The 18825-nt window shown below is 43.0% G+C and overlaps 2 protein-coding genes across 4 annotated transcripts in view; one reads left to right on the forward strand and one right to left on the reverse strand.

Moving 5' to 3' along the window:
- The window catches only part of LOC134466354 (uncharacterized protein KIAA0040), a 13761-nt gene extending 6197 nt beyond the window's left edge, over nt 1-7564 (forward strand). Inside the window, exons 1-2 of one of the 2 annotated variants that reach the window (XM_063220244.1) lie at nt 1825-2016; nt 5149-7564. In XM_063220244.1, the coding sequence (XP_063076314.1) occupies nt 5940-6272 (333 nt within the window). In that variant the 5' untranslated portion in view covers nt 1825-2016; nt 5149-5939 and the 3' untranslated portion in view covers nt 6273-7564. Of the gene's footprint in view, nt 1-1824; nt 2017-5148 lie in introns of those variants that run through there. The other variant, XM_063220245.1, reaches the window with a different exon arrangement.
- Nucleotides 7565-11800: 4236 nt separating this feature from the next.
- tnn (tenascin N) overlaps nt 11801-18825 on the reverse strand; it is a 31668-nt gene continuing 24643 nt past the window's right edge. The window contains exons 8-17 of one of the 2 annotated variants that reach the window (XM_063218923.1): nt 18338-18598; nt 17551-17811; nt 16211-16471; nt 15708-15838; nt 14774-14912; nt 14246-14397; nt 14018-14114; nt 13575-13739; nt 13321-13484; nt 11801-12581 (exon numbers count right to left, since the gene is read on the reverse strand). In XM_063218923.1, the coding sequence (XP_063074993.1) occupies nt 12450-12581; nt 13321-13484; nt 13575-13739; nt 14018-14114; nt 14246-14397; nt 14774-14912; nt 15708-15838; nt 16211-16471; nt 17551-17811; nt 18338-18598 (1763 nt within the window). In that variant the 3' untranslated portion in view covers nt 11801-12449. The remainder of the gene's footprint in view (nt 12582-13320; nt 13485-13574; nt 13740-14017; nt 14115-14245; nt 14398-14773; nt 14913-15707; nt 15839-16210; nt 16472-17550; nt 17812-18337; nt 18599-18825) is intronic. The other variant, XM_063218924.1, reaches the window with a different exon arrangement.

Genomic DNA, 18825 nt, shown 5'->3' on the forward strand with positions numbered 1-18825 from the left:
CTCATGCTTTCACTTCTGCTTTTGCAGACTTCCTGTTACAGTGGGAAGATACAAAGTACCTAACTTCTCAGCAACAACATCCAACACTGAGTAATGTTTCTGATGAACTAAAACCCGTAACCATGGCCATATACTTTGGAAAGGATTTCCAAATCTTTCAAACATTTTCAAATCATCTACTGCTGTACTATTATATTACTATATTATTTAATACTATACAAACACAATTATTAAGACTATTAAATTATTCTGATACATGTCAAAACGTTATCACTCTTTTGAATGTAGACGAGTCATACATCTATTGATAGCCTACTGTTTCAGGTTGGGACTACTGACCTTACTGGGGCATGACCCTGCCATCAGTCTCGTTTCCTCTATTTTTGAGAATAGGCTACATGAGTAACACACACACACACACACACACACACACACACACACACACACACACACACACACACACACACACACACACACACACACACACACACACACACACACACACACACACACACACACACACACACACACACACACACACACACACATAAGCACAAACACACGCGCACACGCACACAGTTTACGTCTTTATTTGGATTGACAGATAGACGTTTATCATAGTACAAGTCAAATTTAGGGCTGTAGTATGCTCTGATGTCATTCTGTTGTGTCTGAAACGCAATGTAGTCATAACAAGGCCAAGTTCATTTAAGTCCTTAAGCAGTAAACAAAAGCTGGACACTGCCACAATTGATTCTGTTGCCCGCTCCTCACTATGTGCCCCAACATACACCGTGTGTTTGTGTCACGCGGATGTCTTAACCATGAGCTTAAACTAACCTGATACCGATCACAACTGCTCTGTTCCGAGGAACAACACGCCCGACGCACAGGATTACTCACGTTGTCTATCAAGACTGAAATCAGTGACACTCAGAGTGAGGTGTATGGCAAAGGGGGAAATTTGATGTCAGATAAGGATCAACAGCGGGCTGTCATTTAACATTGGTTCAACATCCCAACAGTTGCTAATGTATAGAGTTTATTTTTAGCAGGGTTCTAAGTTAACACCAGCTAACCGGCCAAAAGCTGGTGAAATTTCAGTTTGGCTGGTAGAAAAGACCAACTTACTAATCACTTTGACGTATTAGTGAGTGTGTGTTTGGATTGTAAGATTAGCCTCTATTTACCAATTTGGCTGGTTATGGAAAAATAATTACATTTTAATGTAGGGCCTACATGTAATGTTTACATTTTAATGTAGGGCCTACCTTCAGTTCCATTATTCTGCTCAGCTAGCAAAGCACTACCTCTGAATGCTGGGTACATAAAGAACATGAAGTACAAAGAATTTTTATTAGGACAAAATCATTTAAACATATTGAGGCCAAGGTAACCTCCCCATCAGATTGATTAAATGCCCTTGTTGAGAGCCAGGGATGCTTCTCAGCTGAGGAATCTGTAATGGTACCCCTTCTGACCTACCTGAGATAAACTTATTTTGTTATTGAACGATGAAGTTGTGCCTAATCACAAAGCTATTAATGATGCACCATACTGCTTCCCACTCCAAAAGCTCTCTCTCCCTCTCCCTCTCATCCCTCCTTTCCCCTCTACTTCTCCGTCCTCCTCTCCTTGTATTCACTCTCATTCTCTCTCGTGGGCACTCTCTGTGGTTCTCTCTCTCACACACACACACACATGAGCACACGGCTACATTTACGCTAGTACACACATAAACCCTGCCCCCTGCCAGTGACATCACTGGGAAGTTTTGTTTATAAAGTAACCACAAGAATGCAGCGTGCTCAGCCGACCCGGCACAGTGGTGCGTAAGGCAGAGAGACAGAGGGCTCTTTGAGTCCGCATGGCTACAGAGGAGGGAAAGGGTATCAGAACCAGGGACTAACTTTACCCTTCAGGTGGGAAGGTGGATAATAGGACTGTTGACTACTGAGGAGACTTAAGAAGAATTGACATAGAGACAAGAAGCAAGCAAACAAAACACTGCAAAAGGTATGACTTACTTGCTTTAGAGCAGAGAAAGTTACAAGAGAGAGAAAATGATGGTAGAGAATGTGTGTGTGTGTGTGTGTGTGTGTGTGTGTGTGTGTGTGTGTGTGTGTGTGTGTGTGTGTGTGTGTGTGTGTGTGTGTGTGTGTGTGTGTGTGTGTGTGTGTGTGTGTGTGTGTGTGTGTGTGTGTGTGTGTGTGTGTGTGTGTGTGTGTGTGTGTGTGTGTGTGCGCGCGTGCATATGCCCGTGTGTAAGACAGAGAAAGAGGGCGAGAGAGAAAGAGAGAGTGAGTGTGTGTGAGCAAGAGCAAACATAGAGATAGGGAGAGATGGTGTACGTATGTGTATGTGTAGCAGGTGTCAGTTGACATTGAACTGTTGTTTTATTTGTACAAACCAGAATCTGTTGACAGTCAACAAACGGATTAATGGGTGCCAGAATTGTATTCAGGCTCAACCTTCACCAGTGCTTAATACTCCACCTCGAGTGGAAAGGCCTCCTGGCAAAGTAAATTAGATTATACAAAACGTGAGGTCAAACCATAACAGAGCTGATGTTCTCTTCACTTTTTCATAATTTCCTTCAAGGTTAAAGTAACATCTATGCCTCTTTTCCACTGCCGGTTTTCTGGTAGGCCTACAGCTCGACAGAGCGTGACTCGGCCGCTGCTTTTTGCTTTATGATTGAGTTGTGTCGTTCCTATTTGAAAAGCAAAAAGTGGCGGCTGAGTCACGCTTTGTCAAGCTGTAGACCTACCAGAAAAGTGTAAAAGAGGCACTAGTCCAAAAATGTCATCTTTAAATCCTCTCTTACGCCATGGCAAGGCCACTCCACCCACCCCCCAGGCCACACCCCCGCACCTGCAGGTTTCTGATGCCAAATTATAAGTTATTAAACAGTTAAGACACAGCGTTATGAATTTGCTGTTAACAGTATGGCAATGACCAAGTCATAGTGCATTACACAGGCCCTGTGTTATGTCATAGTATTGTAGTACTATGGTATTTCACTTTTCAGTGACAATTACAGCGTGCCACTGGAGGTACGGTGTACACTAAGGGGCCACACAGTTTTAAACAGACTACTTTGACCTGTCAGTGTCTTCTAGGTTTCTTCACAGGAGTGCATACGTTCTTTAAATAGCCATATGAGACTGCAGTCATCAGAGCTCGATTCAGCCTCATCCTGGCTTTGTCTGAAGCCAAGAGAGTCTTCCTGTTTACAACTCTGCTCTTACCCAAGTACAAACTGCGGAGGAGAAAAACTGAAAGTAGTGTTTCAATGGTTTACTTATTGAGAGTTCAGTCTGTTTTAACAACATCACATGGCACAATAAGAGAAGTGATTGTGGACGGAGAAATCATGTGTCAGCCCAAAAGATGAAATGAAAAACGTGTGTAGTTTCGATTCAGATGTAGTTTAGTTGATTGTCCTGTGACAATCCCCTTGTCATACCCTATGTCACACTAGTTTTCAGTTGTATTTAAGCAAGATAACATACTTTGGTCATGATATTGACATCCACCTCATTTTGAACACCATTGCCTCTTTTTCCACTGACAGTTTTCTGCTGGTAGGCCTACAGCTCGATACAACGCGACTTGGCCGTCACTTTTGGCTTTTCAAATAAGCACGACACAGCTCAATCGTAAAGCAAAAAGTGGTGGCCGAGTGGCGCTGTGTCCAGTTGTAGGCCTACCAGAAACACGCCAGTGGAAAAGAGACACATGTGACCAAAGCACTCTTGGATGAGGCTGTAGTCATGTTTGAACTCGTTTCTGTGGCGATTTGAGGGACAAGAATTAACAGAGGCAACTAGCAGAGTGTGATAATCGGCAGCCTGTCTGAACATTCTCAAACTTTTTACTCTGAAAATGTGACACATTTGCTGTTGGCAAAGACAATGGTTGAATTCCAATATGCAACCTTGCGTCCTCCACTTGTGCTTGTTTCCCTGCTGTCAGCCTAGCCACAACAATTTTGTTCACCATCCAGTTTGCAAATGAGAAAATGACTTGACAACTCAGCTTTTGCAAGACATTGAAATATAATGCTATTGTCAGTGATGTCATCATGGCATATTAATTCTTGGCACGAGGCCACAAGCACAAGTGGAGGATGTAAGGTCACATATTGGAATGCAACCCATGCACATGTAGCACTATGGCAAGGCTCTTCCTGCTGCATTGGTGATGACGAGGAAGAGGAAGTGCGGCTGATTGTGCAGGCCAAAGCAATTTCACACATGGGCTGAAAGGCCAGAGCAAAGAGCAAATGCCAATCCCATAACTGACAATAACGTAGAATTAGCATGCGTGGGAATAAATCATTATTCCATTACTACTTGAGCACATTGCCTTGCCCTGTGTCCTTCCTGTTTGCAGACCTCCATTTGCATATTACTGGCCCATGGGCAGGCTTGCTGGTTTCTCTTCTTCTTCTTCTTCTTCTTGAGGCTGCTAAACTTGACCTGTTTGTGTGATGGCAGATGTGAGATTTATCAAGGGCTGAACCCCCAGCAAAGCATTTTAAGTTTACATAAACAATGTTATTTCAACATAGGTTTAGCAGGCATTTTTAAAGGTGCACTGTGTAGAATGTGGCCAGAATGGGTACTGTGACTATACAGATCATTGAAACTGTGCTGTATGTTAGCAAAGTTGATCTATTCATGAATATTTACTGAATAAAAAAACAATATTTACTAGTTTAACCAAAGTACAGTAAGTTTTGCAGCTGAAAATGTCTATTTCTGGAAATTCAAGTGGCGCACCACGGAGAAGATCCCCTTTTTCATGTATGAAAAGTGCAATTTTCCCAGTCATAATGAATACTTAGAATTTGGTGGTGGTGGTAAGTATTCATGAAAAAGGCAGCATGAACTCTGGAAATAAGCTACACAAAATATTACACAGTGCACCTTTAAGTCTTCATGAGATTGTTGATCATTGGTTAATGACACTGATTTTGAAAGGGTAAATATGACAAAGATAGAAGATAAGCATAGTCTATTAAAGTGACTTATTTCTCTATTTCTACAACACTCACTTGCTTTCTCCTTCCCCTTAATTTTCTCCTCTTTTCTTTCCTGTTCTTCTCTTCTTCTTCTTCTCTCTCTCTATCCCATCCTACAGAAATGTCCCCATTCCATCACATCTGTGTGACTCAGATTGGACGGGATTAAAATAGAGCTGGATTCTCAAGAGAGAAGGAGAGAGAGACACAGCGAAAGAGAGCGAGAGAGAGAGAGAGAGGAAGAAGAAGAAGAAGAAGCAAAAAGGCTGAGGGGAAGGCTGAGGGGAAGGCAGAGAGGAATCCACACCGCGGCGTAAACAGACCAGCCTCGACCTGCAGGCCCAGCTGACCCCCTGAAGGCATGAGATCGGGATCGGCACAGGCGACCTCATGATTTCAAAGACGTGCTGCATTCCATAAGCCATGTTTTGGTCTCTGGCCCTGGAGACTGGGTCCTCAGAGGGGCGAGGGAGGCACAGTTTTGCAGAACTGAAAGCGTAATTGTGCGCATCCGATCCTCCACCCCATCTGCACCGTGCTCCCCTCCATAGTCCTCTTTCTGCCACATCACACAGAAGAAGAGAGACAGAGGGCAAAAGGGCAACAGACAGACAAGGCAGAGAGATAGAGGGGATGCTCAATCACATCAGAGGAATTAACCTAGTCCGGAGAACAACACAAGCATTTGGACTTCGCTGATTTCGCCAGAGAACAAGTGACCCAAGCAGATTGATTCTTTGTAATAGTAGTCCCTCCCCCTCCCCCCCCAGCCCCATATACAGTAATACACTCCCGGCCTCCTACCCTGCAGCTCAGCGGCCTGGAGGAATCAGGTCAGGCCTGTGCCCTCACCAGTACATGAAGAAGGCCTGAGGGGTGTTCCTTGTGGCTGCGTTGAGGTGACGACAACATGGAGGAGGAAATTCAGGGCTTTTTCATGGATCTGTGGACTACAGCCACCGCCAAGCACGACCTGGGCTCCTACAACACGGTGTGCCTCGTGGTGCTGCTGGCTCTGCCGTTGGTGGTCTTCCTCACCATGCTGGTGGTCTGCTGCCACTGCTGCTGCTGTCGCCATGGCAGCTGCTGCCAAGGTTGCGGTGGCGGTGGAGAGGGCACGGGCGGCAGCCACAGGTCAGAGAAAAGGAGGAAGAAAAACGGACCCTCTAAGAACGAGGACTTGTGGATCTCAGTCAAATCTGGACCCTTGACGCATGACGTAGTGGGGTTGAGTATGGTGTAGTTGTAGAGGACTCGCCTTTCCATGCTCAGGTCTAAGACGGACATTTACTGTATTGTATTTCTTGTTTTTTGTTTTGTTTACTTTTCTTCTTTCAGTTTTTGAAAGGTACAAGCCATGGTACTGATTGAAACTGTGGGTTGGACAATGAATGTGCCTGCCAGAGGAAACGTGTGTGTGTGTGTGTGTGTGTGTGTGTGTGTGTGTGTGTGTGTGTGTGTGTGTGTGTGTGTGTGTGTGTGTGTGTGTGTGTGTGTGTGTGTGTGTGTGTGTGCCCGTGTGTGTGTGTGTGTGTGTGTGTGTGTGTGTGTGTGTGTGTGTGTGTGTGTGTGTGTGTGTGTGTGTGTGTGTGTGTGTGTGTGTGCCCGCCTGTGTGCCTGTGAATGACAGAGGGAGTGAATTACAGAGAGAGTGTTCTGTGAGATGTTTCTTCAGACACATCTCAGATTGCTCAAATGATTCTGAACTGTAAGACCTGTCCACGGTCTGAAACTACTGCTTAAACTGTTTTGCACTCCAATGGAAGACCTTGTGTGCATTCCAATATGCACACTCCCTTCATCCACTTGTGCTTGTGGCCTCACCCCACCTCCTGGCCCCGCGCCTCCGTGGAGAAAACAATAAAGTTTCCCTGCTGTCAGCCTAGCCAAAACTTTTGGGGGACTGTTCTTCATTCACCATCCAGATTACAAACGTAAAATGACATTAGAAGTGTGCTTGTGCAAAACATTGAATTCATTTTCTGTTGTCAGTGACATCATCATGAGGTCACAAGCAGGCAAGTGAGCAAGGGAGGACGGGAGTGTGCATATTGGAATACACCCCTTGTATGTACAATCTCCCTTTTTGATAGTCTATAAATGTCCCCAGAGCCGACTGAGAAGATATCTTACTGCATCACAAAATCCTCCTACTGTATGACGGTTTAAGGGGGCCGTTTATCTACGGTATACATCATAAAGTCATGCTGAGAAGGCCAAATGGGAATGTTTTGCACTGATGTAATTTTTACTCAGATTGTTCATCTGAAAGCAAGAACGTGTTTTCAATTAAAACCACCGTCGATTGCATGTGGACTGTCTCCGTGTTTAATCTGTGACCCAACAAGGTAATTCGATCATCAGGGGTAAGTATTATCTCCTAGAAGACATGAATAGTGCAAATGCAATTATTCTTGGAGTGAAGCACAAGCTGCATTGCTCAACGTGTATGGAATGAAAGGTGAAAAAATAATGTCAAGTTGGCATTCATGACACATACTGTACATGTAAGGCATCATGACAACAAGGATACTTTACAATGGGTCGTTATGAGGCAGGAGGGAGGAGTATTGCTGGCTTTCAGTTGAACCTTCTCTTGAGCCTGTCAGGTCTTTTTTGGTAGTCTAATGCTAAAGCAGTAGCGAGCATTACCTGGAAATATTTACTTTTGTTGAAGCCTCTGTTGTCGTCTTTGGCCAAGTGCTTTTGGAGTTCTCGCTCGCTCTCTCTCTCTCTCTCTCTCTCTCTCTCTCTCTCTCTCTCTCTCTCTCTCTTGCACAACACATTTTGGCTCAGTAGTTTCATACGAACATTGGCCAATTGTGCCCTTCAGCCAACACTTACTTCCTCACAAAGATCTTTTATCCATTGTCTGTTGTAATAGCCTATCTATTTAGACAGGCAGTCCAATATATTCTGGCTATATTCTGACATTAAGATACTCAAGGAGATTTCCTTCAACAAACCCAACTGTGATTGAAAGAAGATTATGAGATATTTCCAGTTTCTTGAGTATATTACACCAGCTGTTTAAACCGCTAATGCTTGATGAATGATTCATCTTCAGTTTCTCCACTTCCTTGCCCTGTTTTTATGCGCTCAAATCAATTTCCCTAAACCTGTAGGTACATAAGACAGAACAGTGTCTTACTTACCTATACGTTTACAGAGGTTGTATTCGTGCACACACCCCAAAATGTACTGTATGCACGACTGTTCAGACTACAGTGAAAAAAAAATATTGTGTGTGCTGCCCACAAGGGCTTATTTTCCCTTTAACTGCTGCTACGCCCTGTGTCTGAGCCCACTTCATCCAGGCCAAGGCCCACACGGGCACCGGCCCAGGCGTCCAGGGCAGGGGAGGGCTGTGGTCTCCCAGGGTAGTAGGCGCTCCCCAAGCTGCCAGCCGTCCGCTGCATGGGCCAGCCCTGTGACGTGATGTGATGCAGTCACGGCCCTGCCCCTCTAGTCTCCACACAGACAAACAGCCCTTGTTCTCCCTGCCGCTCTGACTAACCGGGGTTTGGGAGAGGACACGCAGCACAACCCCATTTGGAAAACAGAGGCTCAGTCTAACAAGCACTGAGTCACTCAATTGGATGAAAGGGGCACTTGGGGCTCCAGTCGAGGGGTTATGCTCACCGCCATCGGTTAAGGCAGGTCCTGCCATGCCACTCACAGGACAGGACAGGAGATACACATGCCCAGCGATTTACATTCGTCTTTCGTACTTTATTTCTTTAAAAATGTTTTCACCTAGACATCCCTGTCTACTTCATGTATTCAGTGAGAATAAAAAATAGTTGATCCCTTGCTTTGTTTGTTGGTTTGCCCACTAATAAACACATGAATGGTAGGTGTATTCTAACATGGAGAGAGAGAATATCAAAAAAGAAATTTCAGAAAATAATTTTAAAGAAAATATTTGAATTGATTTGTATTTCATTGAGGGAAATACTCCTGCATTGCTTTGGCTGTATGTCACCCAACTTGAATTATTGTCAAGTTGGGTGACCCGATCCATGACCCACCTTCAGTCTAGTGGTGGAGGGAAGGAGGTTGGCACTCAGGATTGTATGTTACATGTCTCCCTCCATCCATTTGTTGACAATGTGAAGTTGTCCTGTGCCCTGGCCAAACACCTTCAAGACACATTACCACGTTCATGCATCATGGTGAGGAGAGAGTTGTTAGGATCATAGGCTGCATTTCTCTTCCTCAAAACACGCTGAATTGTGATTATACCAAACAGCTTGATTTTGGTGTCATCCTGTGACAGCACAGCACCTCCCAATCATATCCTAAACCGGTCACATGTTCATTGGCAAACCTCAGCGGGGCCTCCACAGGTTCCCTCTCATCAAATACTTATTATTCTCACTGTATGTTTCAGATGTTCTCATACATTCCTTACTACACTCCAATTCTGAATCCATGAGCTGCAGTAGGCCAACTTTTGATTTCCTTCCCAACATATTTTGTGTCAACATTGTTTTTTTTTTGGTAACACTTTATTTTAGGGACACATCTATTAGCACTAATACATACAATATTAATGCCTGTGTAAGTAACTTGTAAGGCATGTACTAAGCAAAATAAGACAGTTGTTAAGCATGTATTCACAAATGTCTTGTTCATGCCCAATTAGGGATTTATTACTAATATAACCTTAGTAAGGACCAGTAAGCCTATATTTCTATTTATTAGTAAGTAGTAAGTGGCAGAATACAATGTGTATAAGCTCCCGACACACTGTGTGAACAAACCCTGAACAGTGTGAAAACAGATGCAGAATAAGGGTCCCTATTCTAAAGTGATGCATTGGTCAGCCCAGATGGCTCAGGGCCTCTGCACTACCAAAGTCCTAGGGCCTCCACACCACCCAGGCCTGCACTAACTAGCCCCCCCCCCCGATCTACAAAGTGTAAGGGTATATCAAATAATTAATACTTACCCAGCTGAGTCATCTAGTTTTCTCTTGTTCATATCAATGAGAGGGAGGTAACAAGAGCCTATATATAGCAAGGATTGAACGTACACTTGTCAATGGCGGTGGGTTGGTGAGATGTAATTTTTTTTTCATGTACCACTGAGTTTTAATTGTAAAAAAACCCAAAATAAATGCAGAACATTAGAATAATAGTTTTGAAGCAAAACTAAACTACTCTTTTGTGATAATTAAGTGAATGTTTGAGAACATTAGCTTCAAGAAGTGCAGTGCATGATGGGTACGCAATCTAGGCCAACAGACAACCTACCCAGCTCTGAGCCTACGTCCTTAGCTCCTCCCCTCACTTGTGAAATTTAGTTGCTATCCAAACAATTTGCCATGTACGTAACAACAGAAATATTATCATTGCTGCATTGGCCATGCATTGCATTTCTGACTAAGGGCGTAGCCTACCCATCATGCACTGCACTTCTTGTAGCTAAGTTTCTCAAACATTAACTTATTTATCAGAAAGGAATAGCTTAGTTTCGCTTCCAAACTATTACTCATCGTTATATTCTGCATTTATTGTAGGGTTTTTACAATTAAAACTAATTGGTGTATGAAAAAATGACATCTAACCACCCACCGTCATTGATAACTTTACGTCCAATCCTTGCTATATAATGCTTCCAATTACTCACTAACATAATGAGTAGAATATATGAGATCTTCATACCTAATGAAACTAATGTAGATGCTGGAATCTTCTTATACTTTGCTTCCCGGGGGGGGGGGGGGCGTAGAGCGGGGGCCCTAGGTAGTGCGGGGGCCCTAAGCCTTCTGGGCTGAGCAATGCATCACTTTAGAATAGGGACCCTTATTCCACATCTGTTTTCACACTGTTCAGGGTTTGTTCACACAGTGTACCAGGAGCTTAAACACATTGTATTCTGGCCCTTACTGCTTACACATAAATAGAAATCTAGGTCTACTAGGTCCTTACTAAGGTTATATTGGTAATAAATCCCTTATTGTGCATGAACAAGACATTTGTGAATACATGCTTAACAACTGTCTTATTTTGCTTAGTACATGCCTTACAAGTTACTTACACATGCATTAATATTTTATGTATTAGTGCTAATAGATGTGTCCCTAAAATAAAGTGTTACTTGGTTTTTTTAAATCTCTTCTCTCCTCTAAACTCCTCTGCAATTTGACACTTTCTACGTTTTCATTTCCACGTGTGTCATCTCAGGGGATTGTATTTGGTCTGATGTGATTTGGGAGGACCAATTTCATCGTCATAACTCACTCTGTCACAAGATCGATCGATCGCATTGTTCTCTACAGTACGTATGGTGTAGTAGCCTCATCTCAAATCTGAACCTTGGAGGTTCAGATCACTGCACCTCTGACAAAACATTACCCTATAAGTTAACTGTTGTATGTATGTAGTATGTTAATGTATGCATGTATTTAAAGTATTATACTCCAAACCCAGAGACACTTCAATAATTGTTGATTTATCATGTGTTTAGTTTGGGCTCATTAGACACAATGTTCTGAAGAGGAAGACGAAGAAGAAAAAAAAAACAACACATACTGAATTTTCTGAGGAACTACAAGTGATTTATGTTTCTGATCAGTGATGTTCTCAGTTACACATACAACACATGTAGAAGAGGGAAAAAAAACAACCCTCCTTTTGCAGTCAAAGAAAAACACCTCCGTAACTGCACAAGTACAAATCTGCAACCACACTCATTTGACAGGTGTTGTTCATTACTCAGCCAGCCGTGGCACAAATGAATAAAAGCAACAGACACCGGAAGCTCTCCATTTCAGGACACTTTATTTCTGTGAAATAGTGTGGCACAGTCGCGTGGCACAAATATAGTACAACTACAGTACACACCAGAACTTACAATCATAGGTTGAGGTTTACATGATATCATACAACATTCTCTAACACATGCCGTTCGGCTGTGGAGTGGGCCATAATTGTAGGACACAAATGGTTGCAAACACGGCAAAAAAGACATTGCTGTGAATGCTTTGAAGTATTGTCCATAGTAACATTATTTTCATACAGTATCAGTCTTTTACGTAAAACATGTTGACTAGCGGCTGATGTTGACATGAATGACTCATTATACTACAGTATTTAACAACATTGTGTTATCGGAAAGAGTAATGTAGACAGACATTGAAAGAACATCACTGTCCATGTTTAAGAATGCCCCTGTGTTACAAAATACAATTTGTCATAGTGAATCTATTTATATAAAATAAAGAATTATGATACAAAAAAATCCTATTTAAAAATATGTATGCATAAGGTTCAAGACAAGATAAAAAGTTCTACAGTATTGCAAAGAGTTACAAAAACGCCTCGTTTTTGTCTCTCTTGTTTTGAACAAATGTGTGTGTAGGTACGCATGTTTCCTGGGCTTCTTGCCTGCTGGACTGTTTTGCTCATTCAGTCTAAGCCAACCGTTTCCTCTCCTTGGCCATCAGTGATCTCCTCTTCCGACTGGCCAAGCTCGCTGGTCGGATTTTGATCTCGCTGAAGTCCAGGGACATGAGGTGACCCTTCCACGGCTCCCAGTTGACTCCCTGGAGGACACCACATTGATCATTACATTACTACTGTTGTGGAAGTTGGATTAAGGTATTACGTATTACATTACTACTGTTGTAGAAGATGGATTAAGGTATTACATAGGACATATTAATGAGGTTACACACAAGGCCGCTGACAGCTTTGCTGGGGCCCAGGACAAAGACATCTGAAAGGGCCCCCCCACCCAATACATACAACGTAATGAGAACCCAATTCTGGGCCCCCCCTCCATCCCTGGGCCCGGGACAACTGTTCCCTTTGTCCCCCCTGCCGGCTTCCCTGGTTACACATATTTCAACACCATGTGTTTGTGAAAGCAGATCTTAGGCCTATATCAATTCTACCACTGACTTGCACAGGATGAATGATTGGTAGCAAAAAAACATCAACATTTGAGTGAACCGTCATATCCCAATACAGAAACGGCTGAGCACAGCAAGCCCATTTTTTTCTGACTTACTAGCACCCTCTTGTGTTGAATCACACAAAGTGGTCACCAACACGATTGATGTGACCATTACACACTGTATTGAATATTTCTTTGACAAGTCAAGCAAATGTTAAAGTTGCACAGTTGTCTTGTGTTTTCATCAAGTACAAACATTATTTTTTCCTATTTTCGCCCTTTTAATTTTTTCTTCATTGTTGATGAATCCAAAAAGTGTACGTGATGTGATTTGTGTGAAGTAGAGTACCCTTTACCAAAATCCCGGACACAGGCTCATTACTTACCATACTGTGCCTGTTGTCTCCGAATTTGCCATTGAGGTTAGCGAGGTGGCAGTTCTTGTACCACCAAGCACCGCGATGCATGATAGCACAGTTACTCAGAGCAATGTCATTGTCATTGTCCATAGTGGTGAAGTTCCTTCCCTGGTGGTAGGTCATAGCATCCCCTAAATAGAGAGACAAACCATTTGTGTTTAAATTTTAAATGGATAATATGGAGAAATAATTAAAGACGGTACAATATCCATCTAACCCACCTGCATTGCCTCTGTAATTGCCAACAGTCAGTGTAAACTTCTGCTTGGCTGAACCAAGCTTGAAGTAGTCATAGACGGCATAGACCTTCTCTGAGCCCAGGCCCAAGTCGAAGCGCACTTCATACCGAGTTGGGGTGTTGGTCAGCTCATAGATCTTCTCCAGGCCTGTGGTTCACAGTCACAAGTACTTAGGATGTGAGGCCATGAATGATAAAAGGTTTACATTACAGACAGACTTTGGAAAATATACATTAGGTTAAGAAAGACTGTTTATATTTTGTGAAAAACAGCCATAAATGTGGCTATGGTTCTGTGTTCTGTTTCTAAATAAATGATTTCACTGTAAACAAAGTGCCAGAGCTTATTGATTCTAGGTTAAGGATTTACACTTTGGATGTAAAGAGTTGTAGCTATAAATAGAAATATAAGTCATCTGTACAGACCGAGCCAGAACTCGTCGGTCAGCTCGCCAAAGCCAGCTATGTACTGCCTCCAGCGCTTCATGAAGTCCAGTTTTCCAGTGTTACGTCTCTGGAACACCTGAAGGAATAAGGTATCAGTTTGTCTGTTGATATCAGGTTTACTCAACTCAACAATGGAAAATTATTTATTGAAAAAAAAAACAATAAGAAACAAACAGCATTTTTTGAAAACATCTGCACTGAACTCACCAGCCATCCGCCTCCATCGGTGGTCATGTCACAATACACCTGTATAGGTCTGCTGCGATCACTGTTGATGTAGATGGTGTAGACACCACTGGTCATTTCGCCATTCTTCATGAGCTGAGTGCAGTCCATAGGGAAGGGGTATTGTATGCCCACTGTGGCAGGGAGACAGGCAGGCACATGCTCATATTAAAAACATGCTCAAGATAAATGCGGTGTGTAAAAAAACGGACACAATATACTACATCATTCAACCTCGAACAAATCTGCAAAGGCACAAAAGCGTATTCATGGAAAGCCATTATAGAGGCCTATAGAGCATATAGATTTGCATAGACAAACAGAAAAAGACAGAGGCACACAGATGTACACTTTCACGCTTGAACTCACTCAGACACACTCATTCACTCAGACCTGCACACTGACGCACACAGACACACAGACAGACAGAGACACACACACACAGACAGACAGAGACACACAGACAGACAGACACACACACACACACACGTTTGGATGGATGTGCCATACCTGTGCTGAACGTGGTCTCCACCACTCTGCTTCTCTTGGCTCCGCGGTAGGCAATCAGAGTTACTATGTACCTCTTGCCCATCGCCAGGCCACTCATGGAGAATTTGTTCTCTCTCCTCTTCAGTTTCCTCTCAACAGTCTGATCGTTACCATCACACACACGCAAACACGCACACACGCACATGCGCAGGCACGCACGCACGCACGCATGCACACACACACACATTTTTTTAGTTTTGAATTTATCCACATGCAGAATTTATACGCATCAAATACAAAAGTATCCACGTTTAAAAAATATCCGCACATGTGTAAACAGCATCTTAAATTGATCGATAGTTTCGTTTACCTGAACACTATCAAGATGATTAACTTTTTTGCAAAACTCACTTGTTTACCACCCAACATGCTTGACACCATCTAAAGCAAATTTGTTCTTCTTGGTCTCAAGAGAGATGAACAGACCAAGGATATGGATCACTGGAACCATGTTGTGTGGTCTGAAGAGACCAAGATAAACAAATTTGCTTTAGATGGTGTCAAGCATGTGTGGTGGTAAACAAGTAAGCTTTTTTTTCTATCTCGATAGTCAAGCATGGTAGTGGTACTGACATGGTTTGGGAATGAATGGATGCCATCAACATTGGAAATCTGAATTACGTTTGTACACCTAAAAGAAACATGCATGTCAACATGCACTGTGACTACTGAAGCAAATCATGATACTCTCCATAGGATTTCATTCAAATCTCACACCAATGTATTTAAACCAGGTGCAGACTCAAAATTTAAAACTTCAATGTAAAGAAAGGTTGAAACGCACACCGGTGACCTCCCTTTTAATCCCTTGTCATTTCGAGATTATTCGGGCCAACACGGCCCCTTCTCTACCGTCAACTATGTGCATACTACGAGTGGTTGTGTAGTACTGTACCTGCATACTGCCGTCCTCTGGCCTGTATGTCAGGATGTAGCCATCAATGTCGGCCTGAGGAGCAGTCCAGCTCAAAGCAGCCGACTCGGTCTGTACATCAGAGGCTCTAAGGTTTTTGGGTGCATCGATTTCTAGGGGGCAGGAAAGGAGGAGGTGAAACAGTTTAACAGACCCGGACACAAAATGCCAATAACTCTGGACATCTTTTCCGGCTCACTTGCTGATACAATCTCATTCCAAGAAAGGATTCTCTTCTGGTTAGCCCAACAGCAGACGGGACAGTGTGAGGGATTTGTGTTTTGAAGTGCATTCCAGTAAGTGGTGTGAACAAATCTAATGTCAGATACTATAGTATGGCCTGTGTTTGAACGGTTTGTCATCATGGGTCAATGAATAAAAAGAGGTTCTACTGCTTTGAGCAATCCCAAGTGTCAGCTGTTATACGATATTACAAAACTATTAGGTCATTTCGCCCACTATTGTTTCTCCGAATATCAGACAACCTGTCTCAGCCTCAGTGGATGTCTTCTTGCTGGAACGGGAGCCCTTGGTGGCCCAAACGTAGATGGTGTAGATGACTCCTGGTTTGAGGTTGGCCATCTTATAGGTGTTGTCTGGCCCTACAAAGACCTCCTGGCTGGTGCCATCAGGGGAGGTGTAGCTCAGCATGTAGCCGTCCACCTCCGCCTGCACCTTATTCCACGATACCAGCGCAGACTCTTCCGTCACCTCTCTGGTCAAGAGGTTAGTAGGGGCATCTATGTCTACAAAGCCAGTTGTTACAAGAGGTTACACACTACAGCAAGAAGCACATGCAGATTTGACCGCTTATTTGGGGGGTATCAAAGACTGTGCTAAATTCACTACCGAACAAAATATATTCACATTTTTAACACATTTAATCAGTATAACTATCGGTCTACCTCCTTCTGTGTCAGCACTAACATTTGTAAAAGCAATGGGATCCAAATGATAAACACTGTTAAGGAAAACCCTGGCATATATCAACATGTAGTTGTATTGCTCACACTACCCTTGACATTAACCTAAGACACATCTTTCTTTTCAGCCCTATCCATAATCCTGGCCAGCTGACCGGGGCCATGATTTGTTTATACAGTGTTTGAAAGGTCTTAACATACCCTGAATATCATCCCAAAAGTTATTCCCATGTGAAAGGTGTCTGCTGATGTTGCATAACTTTTGGGATGGTATTTGGAGAATGTTAAGATACTTCAAAAACACTATGTAAACAAACCATGCCTCCAGTCAGCTGACCAAGACATCTGAAAGAGTTGAACCATGTCTTTGGGTACTGACAGGTCAAGGGTATTGTGAGCAATTCAACTGCATGGTGAAATTGGCTGGACTTTCTCTAAACACAACAGAAAAGAAATGCAAAATAAATACTTTCTATGAAGTAATTATTATTGAGGAACGATACTATCCTGATATCTTTCACTGCTTAATAAGGTGAGAAGATACTCCTGTTGTACTATTATCTCAATCATTTGTTTCACTTTGCCTTGAATGTGGCACATATAGGCCTACAGTACAGTACATGTGACTACTTGCACGTCCACAGTAAAAACCCACAGTACAAGAAGACTTCTTCCAAACACAACATTCATCTGCTGTGTAATTAGATGGCCTGTCCATATGAAAATACATGCATCATCCAGACGTTAAGCAAACCCTGTTATTAGAATGCTAACTTCAATTGAAGTTGTGTAAGCTCTCCCCCAAATAAACTGTCCTATTAAAAGTGGCACTGACAAGGCAATATATTGATGTGATCCCCAAGTGAGACATTTTCTGAAGATTGACGAAAGAAGTGGGAGACCTGTCTCAGCCTTAGAGGATGTCTTCTTGCTGGCACGTTTGCCCTTCACAGCCCAGACGTAGATGGTGTAGACAACTCCTGGTTTGAGGTTGGCCATCTTATAGGTGTTGTCTGGCCCTACAAAGACCTCCTGGCTGGTGCCATCAGGGGAGGTGTAGCTCAGCATGTAGCCGTCCACCTCCGCCTGCACCTTATTCCACGATACCAGCGCAGACTCTTCCGTCACCTCTCTGGTCAAGAGGTTAGTAGGGGCATCTATGTCTACAAAGCCAGTTGTTACAAGAGGTTACACACTACAGCAAGAAGCACATGCAGATGCGACCGCTTATTTGGGGGGTGTCTCGAAGAGATTACTGAATAAAAAAATTAAACATTTTGTGTAAGATCTTGCATATGTTATGTAGACAATTCACTTCTACACAACATGGTGCAATGACATTTGAATGTTTCCATTTTTGTATCATTTTCTCTCTGTAATGATACTAATCGAGGAAACGGTTTTCAACAGGGATGGTTTTGGCCACTATTGGAATGCATATCATCTCCATTGTACTTGCTCATTTATTTTGGATTGTTTGTCATCACCATTCAGTCTATGATACACGAACTTAATAAATGTGGTGATGCTAAAATCTGCTTCATTGGGATGCGAAGTGAGCTGTAATCCTAGCACACTTCGTGGAGGACTCTTCTCCCCAAATAAGCTGTCCTGTTATCATTGGCTGTGGCAATACAACGTCTTTGACATACCCAAGATTGGTGCAAGAAAAAAAAAAGAATGGAAGACCTGTCTCAGCCTCAGTGGATGTCTTCTTGCTGGAACGGGAGCCCTTGATAGCCCAGACGTAGATGGTGTAGATGACTCCTGGTTTGAGGCCGGTCAGCATGTGGGTGTTCTCTGCCCCTACAGAAATCTCCTGGCTGGTGCCATCAGGGGAGGTGTAGCTCAGCATGTAGCCATCCACCTCCGCCTGCACCTTGTCCCACGATACCAGCGCAGACTCTTCCGTCACCTCTCTGGTCAAGAGGTTAGTAGGGGCATCTATGTCTACAAAGCCAGTTGTTACAAGAGGTTACACACTACTACAGCAAGTACAATAGCTCATGCAGGCCATCTGAGAATAATAGATGACAGACCTATTATTCAGGTGGTAGCAATAATGTGATCAAGAAACTGCTGAATACACCATTATTGTCTTGTAATAATGTACAGTTATTAAATTACCATAATTATACTGTACATTGTTTGCTTGTCTGTTAATTGCTAATTTCATA

The sequence above is a fragment of the Engraulis encrasicolus genome, chromosome 16 (assembly GCF_034702125.1).
Source record: "Engraulis encrasicolus isolate BLACKSEA-1 chromosome 16, IST_EnEncr_1.0, whole genome shotgun sequence".
NCBI classification, from domain to species: domain Eukaryota; kingdom Metazoa; phylum Chordata; class Actinopteri; order Clupeiformes; family Engraulidae; genus Engraulis; species Engraulis encrasicolus.